The sequence below is a fragment of the Oryza sativa genome, chromosome 5 (genome assembly GCF_034140825.1).
Source record: "Oryza sativa Japonica Group chromosome 5, ASM3414082v1".
In the NCBI taxonomy this organism is placed as follows: domain Eukaryota; kingdom Viridiplantae; phylum Streptophyta; class Magnoliopsida; order Poales; family Poaceae; genus Oryza; species Oryza sativa.
The window spans coordinates 8,928,603-8,938,383 of NC_089039.1; the positions used below are offsets into that span (position 1 = coordinate 8,928,603).

Below are 9,781 nucleotides of genomic sequence, written 5' to 3' on the forward strand. Positions count from 1 at the left end.
CAGCAACCATTGGATAGTATTTCTTCTCTATCCAAAGTACAATGAAGTCATCATCTTGGAATCTCTCGACAAAGATAGCAATACATACCCGGAAATGCTACGAATTATTGATATATAAATTATACCAGGAAATGCTAAGAATTATTGATCTGTAAGTTATATATTCTCATGACGTGTTTTTATCTTTGAGGAATCTAAATTAATTATATCTTCAAACAGTGCATTTAAAAGGTATTACCAGAAAGGCAGACAATGGAAAAACTCAAGAGAACGCATACTCATCCGCAATAAGTGGCCGGTAAGTACATTTGGATGCCAAACAGTGCTACTTAATTTTCATAAATGCATGTGTGTATCCATTTAATAAACTAATATACCTTATAATTGATGTTGAAAGTGTCACAAGCAACCGATGGGACCGTACTAGGCGGATATTACATCTGTGAGTACCTAAGGGTTAATGGGAGATATTGCGCGAATTACGACGAGGTAAGTACAAACTGCCAATACACTTGTTAAATTAATCGCTAGCTTGTATTATTGCGAATAATTGTCACGTCCCAAAACGACTCTAAAATACATCCTCTAAATTATGCCTAGAATAATTAAAATCCGTGTGAAAGCCTCCAACAATTAAAATGTGCAAAGTTAAAAGTCAAATAAGGCTTGGAGGATTTTTGTATATTTCCTAAAAGCCTAAAATGCGTAAATAAATTTTAGTGGAATTTTCAGAGCACAAATAATAATTATTAAGAAATAAACAAAGTTAAAATGATTTTATAAAAAGAAAAACTCTAAAAAGTCCCCTTTCCCTCCCTCTCCCTCTTGGGCCGGCTCGGCCCATCTCCCTCCCCCTCCGTCTCCTCTCCCCGCGCGCGCGCCGCGGACGGGCGGGCCCGCCCGCCAACCTCGCTGACGGGTGGGGCCCACCCGTCATCCCCTTCCTCCCGCCGCTCCCGCCGCCTCGCCCGCGCCCTAGCGCCGCCGCCGCCGCGAATCCCGCCGCCTCCCGCCGTCCCCGCGTGCAATAAAGAGGGGGAAATCACTCCCCGTGATCCCCTCTCCCTTTCCCCCCATTTTTCCCTCTCTCTCTCGCGTTCAAACGGGCGGATTTGCCCCCGCAAATTTCGCCGGCGCCATTGATGGCGGCCGGACCTCCCGCGCCTATTCCTTCCCCGCCGGCCACTCTCTCCCCCTTCCAACCCTATTTAAACCCTCCCCGCACCTCCTCCGTCCGTTTCCGCCTCTCGCCGCCCTTCCTCCTCGCCGGAATCGAGCTCGCGCCGTCGCTCTCTCTCTCCGCCGTCGCCGCCGAGCTCCGGTCCACCACCGTCGTCGCCCCAAACCACCTCCCACCTCGGCGCCGCCTCCTTCGGCTTCGCTGCATGCTCGCCGACCTCGTCCACCCCTCCGTTTCGCTCGTCGACCGCCGGAGCGCCGCCGTCCCCGTCGACCCGAGCCGCTCCGCCGCCTTCCTCCGCTCCGGCTGCCTTTTCGTCGTCGCCGTCGACCTAGGGTGAGCCGTGGACCGCCGCCTCGTTTCCCTCTTTCCCTCCCCTCTCTCGGCCGCCGCTCCGATGTGCCCATGGCCGCCGCCGACGACCATAGGGGCGCGGGCGCGCCGCCTCCCGCCGGCCGCGCCGACGTGGCCGCCTTCGGGCGCACCGAGCGGCTGCCGCGTGGGGCCCGGCCGTCAGCCGCCCGCGCCCTTGGGTGCGGCTGACGCGTGGGACCCACGGCGCCGGCCGGTGTGAGCCCGAGTGCACCCGGTCCACCGTGGACCGTGAGGCTGCCGCGTGGGCCCCACTCCCGTGGACCCGGTCCGCGCGCCCCTTCCCCTCGGCTGACGCAATAAACCCTTTTAAAATTAAAATTTAAATGAAGAAATTCGCAAATATTCATTTAAAGAGCATATAAACTTCAAATGGCCATAACTTGGCCATTTGAACTCGGAATTGGACCGTTCAAGTCTCTAATTTTTCCTTAAGAAGTCAAGAACCCATTTTTGTGCTTTGTTCCTGCTTGTTATATGGAGTTTATTAGAGTAAAGGCCTTTTCTTTTCCGTTGGTTGTGTAGACGCTGCAGCTTCGGAAGATCCGCTCTTCGTGGAAGTTGAAGCCGACGTTTGGGAAAGCGAGCAAGGCAAGTCACATCATCCTTGAACATATTGAATCCCAGTTTATAAAATTATGTTGATTTAAATTATTGCATTATCGCTTTATTTAAATTCCCGCGTTATCACTGTTTTATCTAGCCATGCCTATTTACCTTTGTTATGACCTTATTATTGTTATTGTTATTATTTCCTTGTTCACCCTAGAATAAACAAAACCCCAACTAGTGGACACTCTACTCATGGTACCACTAGTATGATTTTAGGTAGATGCTTCGCTGGTTAATTAGGCAACATTAGGTGGTTTTACAACTCTAGACTTTGGGATATTCATATCACCTGGACACTATGGAATGGTTGGATTATTGTGGAATTGGATTCACACCTCCCCCTCTATTCAAAATCCTCAAAATGGTTTTAGGCTGGGCTCGGGGTGCATGGTTTTGATAGTAGCACCTCGGCCATATAAGGACCGGTCTTCGGGCCTCTGTTGCAAAGCACTACCGTACTTCCACATGTCTAGTGGGTAAGGCTTAGTTTGTGGCTCAGTCTGGTTATAAACAAAAGTACACAGATGGAGATGGACGAAGTCGGGGGTCGATGGACATCTCTAGGACAAATGAAGGCTACACGAGCTGTGGCCCGGTAGTCGAGATGTCATGGCACAGGGCCGGTGTCCTGCTGCTAGGGGCTCAGTCCTGCCTACCTGTCCCGGGGGTTCCGGCCGTAGGTGGGGTTGGGTCGGTACTCTTGTCTATGGCTAGGATGGGTTGGAAACTATGTCACGTCTTCCGTCTGTATACCGTGGTGGTATGTGGCACGTGGTTACACGTGAGGAAGATGTGTCTTGTGGGTAAAGATGTACACCTCTGATCAGAGTATAATCTATTCGAATAGCCGCGCCCTCGGTTATGGGCAAGCCGAGCAATGTACCCAAGTTAGCGTTTTAATTCTTAAAACCTGCTTAACAACTAAAATGTGGAATGGTTGGCCTGGGTTGGCTTGGGACGAGCTGGGACCCAGGGTCGGGTTGCCAGTTCGGTCTGAATCATCGTAGGCCTTGGGTTAAGGCAGGTTCGTGTGGGTTCACGGCCTTGATTAATAATATTGTATAGCTCTGGAATCGTGTTTACAAAATAGCTTTGAGCAACTAAGTGTCTTTTAATGCTGTTTACTGCAAACCCTAACCCTTTATATTATAACCCCCTTGTACTCCCTTGCATTTATCCTGCACTTGTGGGTGTGTCTTGTTGAGTACGGTGGTTGTACTTAGTCTTGCTCAATTTTTTCCAAACCCAGAAGAGGAGCCCCTGGAAGATGAAGGCTTTGGTGTTTAGCTCGTGCCTGCCGTCAAGCGCCTGTGGTCGTCGCCCTAGTCTTCCGCTGTTTCCCGTTTGTCTTTGTGTGTGCTGGGCCTTCGCCGCCCATGTAATAAATTAACTATTTACGCTTCCGCTTGATAAACTCTGAAATGTATCAACTTTTGGTGTACCTTGCCTCTTGGGACAAGGAATAATACACGCACGTAAGGAACGCCCGTTGGGTTAATTCCGGTCGTGACAATAATTTCCTTAATTTGTCGTGATCTGGATGCAGCTTCCAAAATTTCCCAAGTTTGAAAGAGAGCTCGATGATAAATCCATGGAGAACATACAACGGGACATGTGCTACTTCATCCACTATGAGTGCGCACATCAGCTTGGGAGGTTTTTCGACAAGGACGGAGTTTTGGACCTGCCGGAGAACGAATCCCTATCTAACTAGAGCAGGAGTTTAATATAGCTATGGTTTGTCATGATCTGGATGCAGCTTGTATATGTCATCGGTAGGTTTTGTAAGACATTCAAATATTTGTATATGTCGTCGATCGAATTTTGTCAACGTACATATATAGGTGCTTCGAAATTATATATGTATATTATTCTGCTTCATACTCCACGTGTTGCTCTAAAATACGTGAAAGATAACATACTCTATCGATAGCTCGATTAGTTATATCATCCACGTGTGACTCTGAAATACACGAACAAACAAAAGAAAAAAAATATAATATTGTTTCAATTTGTTTTACAAAAATATTACATCTTCACAGGTAGGCCACATGTCAGAAGTCGGACGGTTCCTATCTTCGCTGTCGGGCCACGTGTCCTTTCCCAGAACCCTTTGGGCATTTTTCCTAGCGGGCCAAGTGTCAAAAAAAATCAATAAGCCACTAGCGAAGAAATATCTTCGCTGGCGGCTGTCCTAAGACTACCACAAGCGAATATATTTCTTTGCTAGCGGCTGGCCTATGTCCTCCGCTAGCGAAGAAATATCTTCGTTGGCGGCCGTCCTAAGACTACCGCCAGTGAAGATATGTCTTTGCTAGAAGCTGTGCCTTAGTCGGCCGCCAGCGAATATATTTATTTGCTGGCGGTAGATAACTGCTAGTGAAGATCTACATCTTCACTGGTCTTTACTTTGTGGCGGCTGCAATTTCTGCCAGCGAAAACCCAAAATGGCTTCCACGAAAGATGGTTTCATCGTAATGACGGATTAATTAGGCTTAATAAATTCATTTCGCAGTTTCCTAGCGGAATCTGTAATTTGTTTTGTTATTAGACTATGTTTAATATTTCAAATGTGTGTCGATATATCCGATGTGACAACCAAACCCAAAAATTTTCCCCAACTAAACAAGGCCTAACTCAATTGTTGAATTATATATACATTGGTACACAGATACTAGCTAATGGACAAGTAGATGTCAGATATTTCTGTCTCTATTTAATTTAGATTAATGAATGGATATTTGATTATAGAGATAGAATAAATATTTTTAAAAATTACCCGTATATATAGTTTAAAAAAGTGGTCTATTACTAGAAAGATGCTTTTTGATTATTTTTTTTCACAACATATAACAAATGATTCGTTTCAATAATCTGAATTGGGCCCAAGTCAGTTAGCTGTGTTTATTTCCTGAAATTGGGGAGAAGTTTAGGGAAAGTTGGTAGTTTGGAAAAAAAAGTTAGGAGTTTATGTGAGTAGGAAAATTTTGGATGTGATGTGATGTGATGGAAAGTTGGGAGTTCGGGGGAAGTTTGGTATGAACTAAACAGGGCCTTAAGGCTTCATCGAAATGCAGCATTCTCAATTTATAGTAATAGCAAAAATATAGAATTGAAGTGCCATCGCACTTCACAACCAATGGATTGAAAAAGATACAGAAAAACATCAGTAATCACTAATACGAGAAAGATTTTCGCGTGCGGTCAAAACCGGTTTTCGTGTGGGTGGGCCGCCCGCACGCACCCAAGGGTCTGCAAATATCGCAATTTTTGTGTGCGGGTGCTTATGTCACCTACACGGAAAAACAAAAATCCAAAAAAAAAAAAATTTCAAAAAAATAAAAACCCTAGAATCGGCGCTGCCGCCGCACCTCCCGGCCGCTGCCTCCTCCTCCTCCTCCTCCTCCTCCTCGTCGGCCGAGGACATCGCTCCCACCCTCATTGTCATCGCTGGCCGAGGACAATGCTCCCGTCCTCGTTGTCATCGGTGGCGGCCTCCGCGCCGCCCGCCGCCGGATCCTCACTCCGGCCGGCCTCCACGCTGCCTGCTGCTGGATCCGCGCTCCCCTCCGGCCACACCGCCACCGACGCCCCTCCCCTCCGCCGGATCTGGGGAGGGAAGGAAGGGGAGGGGAGGGGAGGGGAGCCGGATCCTGCGCGTGGGGAGGGCGGCCGGCTGCCGGATCCGTGCGGGGGTTGGCCGCCGCCCGCTGGATCCCGCGCCTCCACTGCCGCCGCGTGGTGGAGGCCGCGCGTGCCGTCGCCTACGCCCACCGCTGTCGCCGTCGCCGCGCGCCGCCGTCGCCTACGTCTACCACCGCCGTCGGTAGGAGAGGAGAGGAGTGAGGAGAGGATAGGCCGCGCGGAGAGGAGAGGAGAGGCGCCGCGCGTAGAGAGAGGAGTGAGGAGAAAAAGAGATAGATAGACTCATTTTATTGTGGGTAAGAGGGAAAAGAGGGAGTGGGTATTTTTGCGTGCGGCCCTCTTGATAGGTCCACACTGAAAATAGACTCATTTTCGTGTGCGGTCCATTTAAGAGGACTACACTGAAAATAGGCTCATTTTCGTGTGAGGTCCTCTTAAATGGACCGCATGCGAAAATGAGCCCATTTCCCAGATGCGACTAGTTATGGTCTGTCTGCAATCTAAATGGTCCCTGTATAGGAAAATCGTTTTTAGTGGTGAATGATTGTTTGGATGGAGCACAGTAAAAACACATAAATCACAAGAGATATATACGCCAATGATTTTTTCTTCAAGATGTTGGACCTTATGTGAATATTTATCCAAAATACCTATTTTTTCAGTCGGTTCAATAGAATTTCATAGGATTTTTTCAGTCCTTTAATACAAAGGACCACATAAGAAAAAAAAATCCATGGAATTGAATCCCTCCAAACCTTCAAACCCTTTGTTGCAAAGGATCCATTAAAATTTGAAGATTGTACCTTTATGAAATGGACAAGCACTTATTGGTGAGAAGTATCCATCCTCAAGGAAATTCAGAATAGTGTGTACGGAATAAAATTGCAATATTTGGTAGAATATGTGGATTTAATATATATTATTCCAATAAAATAAAATACATGCAACATATCATCATTCACAAGCTAGGAAGTAAGCCTGCACGTCCTGATCACCTCATTTTATTTGTGCATTAAATAACATTATCCAACACACACTAATATTTTTTATCATATCATCTCGATCTTTGTTCGTGCGTGCATCACATTAGACAAATTATTTATTTATAGTAGTAGCTAGCACATGCATGCATTAAGCCACAAGATTTGCAGCGTGCTATAAACCGGTGTTGGCGGTGGAAGCAAAGTGGAGCGAGTAGTTAGGAGGTGGGTAACGCTGATGTCTCCGGCGATGGTAAGCTGTCGAAGATAAGGAAGACTGTATGGACAAGGCTACTGCTAGCTTGATGGGGGTGGAGAGACAAGAAGGAAGGAGGTCTGGCGGGCCTCGCTGGCTGCTTTCAACACTGGCAAGACTAGGTGACAAAGGAGGTGGGGGATCGGGGTGAAGGATGGACGGAGAAGTGTTGGCCATAGCGAGGAATCGAAGGGTGACGGAGAGATAGCGAGGAATCGAAGGGTGACGGAGAGTTAAAGTTCAGGGGTTGTACGAATTTCAAAGCATATTTAACGGTCTAAAAAACGTAAGATGTGTGGTGAGATTTTCAATTTGTTAATTAACTTTGCAATATTGTTTCTTGATTTTCAATAGTCAACAGTGACCGATCAAATTTGCATTAGGCCATTCCCAATGAGAGTTTCATACTCATTAAATAGGGTGGCATGTCACCATTTTTTTATGATGTGGCAGGGAATTAATGACGTGAGAGAAATAAGTTTCATGTAGATGGAACTATGTCTACACTGTTTCTAATACAATTTATCTCTTGCATGCACTACTTATGAAACAACAAAAATAACACTATGTATTGTACGAACTATTTTAATATAATGAATTAAATGCCTTGTTATTTATGTGGCACTCTTAGAAGCATAAAAATGATACCTCCCACGTGGTCTTATTTGGCTGATACTTACTCTCCAAAAACAAAATATATTGGTCCAATTGAACTGATATCAAAATATCGTTTTCCTCATTCCTCAAGAATAAGGTTCTCAAAGATACAAGTCATGTCTTAGTAAAATGCAATGTTCATTTGGTCTTGTTACAGTACTTAACTCGATCATAGAATTATATAGTGGCGTGCATAAATTAGCTAACGTCGACAAGTAGACATGAAACATGTCCGTCTAATTAAATTAGCTAGCCATGTAGCAACAGACCAGTTTCGATCGGCTTACAATTTGAAGATTGTGCCTTTACGAAATGGACAAGATAGCACTTGTCGGTGACAAGCATCCATCCTCGAGGAAATCCACAATAGTATACACGGAATTAATAAAATTTTGGATTTGGGAGAATATATATCTGGCGATGAAATATATATATATATATATATATTTATTCCAATCCAATAAAACAAAATACATACAACATATCACCCAGAAGAAAGTAAGCCTGCCCGTCCTGATCACCTCACTTTATTTGTGCATTACATTACATTATCCAACACACACACACACACATACCCCAATCTTTTATCATATCATTTCCATCTTTATTTGTGCATGCACGTCACATGACATTACTTACTTTATTTGTGCACGTACTAGTAGTAGCTCGTGCATGAATCCAGTGAAGTGATCAGTGATCAAAGTGAAAATGGATCAAGGTCTGGTTAATTACCAGCCGTCCATCACAGAACCTGATCCAGGAGACCAGGCTCATTACCAGCCGTCCATCCGGTCTTCTTGTCCCAGTACCTGTTCCAGACCATGATGCCCCCATAGTTGGGCAGCTTGTTGATGAACTGCAGCACGTCGTAGTAGAGATCCTTGTGCGACACGTAGCCGTCCCTGTCAGCCTCCGGCGACGCGACGACGCCGACGAGGACGCGGCTCTGCGGGTACGCCGCCATCCACTTCTCCAGCTCCTCCCTCCTCGACGCGCACCGCCCGTCGCCGAACACCTTGACGTGGATCCGCGAGAAGAGCCCCGTGGACAGCGCCGCCTGCAGCCGCTGGTCCGGGAACACGCACCTCGCCGTCGCCGTCAGCATCACCCCGAGCCTCCCCTTGTAGTCCTTGTTGTGCGCGTACAGCCGCCGCGCCAGCTCGTCGTAGTGCTCCGTGGCGCCCTGGTCGATGAAGAAGTCGATGCCGTCGACGACGGCGTCGCCGAAGGGGCGGGCGACGCCGGGGCGGCCGCCGCCGAGGAAGGCGTTCCAGAGGTAGTCCTCGAGGTCGACGGCCGCCTGGGAGGTCGGCAGGGAGTACTCGCCGCCCTGGCCGCCGATGGCGAGGAGGACGAGGATGCCCCTGGACTGGCAGTGCTTGATGTCGGGGCCGACGGCGGAGACGGTGTGGCCGGAGATGTCCAGCTTGTAGGTGCCCGGGATGTAGCCGAAGGCGCTGAGGAAGGAGATGATGACGGTGGTGTAGAGGCCGGTGTCGCACGCCTCACGGAGGGACCCCTCGAGCTGGTCCGTGTTCCGGCCCCAGAACACGACGGTGTCGCCGGTGCTCTGGCCGGCGGCGAGGCTGGACGAGAGCAGTAGGACCAGCAGCGGGGCAAGGCGTCGGGACGCCATTGATCTTGACTACTATACACTACGGGTCTTAGCTAGATGGAGTAGTTAGCTACCTATCGATTGTGATGCGGAGAATGGGGAGGGGTGTGTATGGGTATATATAGGGATGTCGCGCGTGTTCTCAGCTGGATCGTCGATGTTTGGACGTCTCTTCCTAGCTTCTCGCGCGCCGCCGGCGACGTGGCAGCTTGCGTGGCGATCAGACGATGAGCAGGGAAGGAAACCAGCTTCACCAGGAAGCAGGATGGGTGGGGAGTGGGGACAGCTAGCGCTGTCGCGCGCGTGCAACTACAGTTCGAATCAATGGAAATTAAGCATTTCCAAGATTACTACCGCCATATTATTTTAATATATTATTTTAACATGGGGAAAACTGCAAAAACCTCTCCTAAGTCACTTGAAGTTTGACATTCCACCCTATAAGTTATTTTGTTGCAAATATC

At 47.7% G+C, this 9,781-nt stretch overlaps 1 protein-coding gene across 1 annotated transcript; it reads right to left on the minus strand.

Annotated features, from left to right (window-relative positions):
• Positions 1-8,117: 8,117 nt before the first annotated feature.
• On the minus strand, positions 8,118-9,407 carry LOC4338208 (xylanase inhibitor protein XIP-like). The gene has a single exon (XM_015784423.3). It carries the CDS (start codon positions 9,336-9,338, stop codon positions 8,445-8,447), a length of 894 nt encoding a protein of 297 aa, XP_015639909.1. The 5' UTR covers positions 9,339-9,407; the 3' UTR covers positions 8,118-8,444.
• Positions 9,408-9,781: the final 374 nt, after the last annotated feature.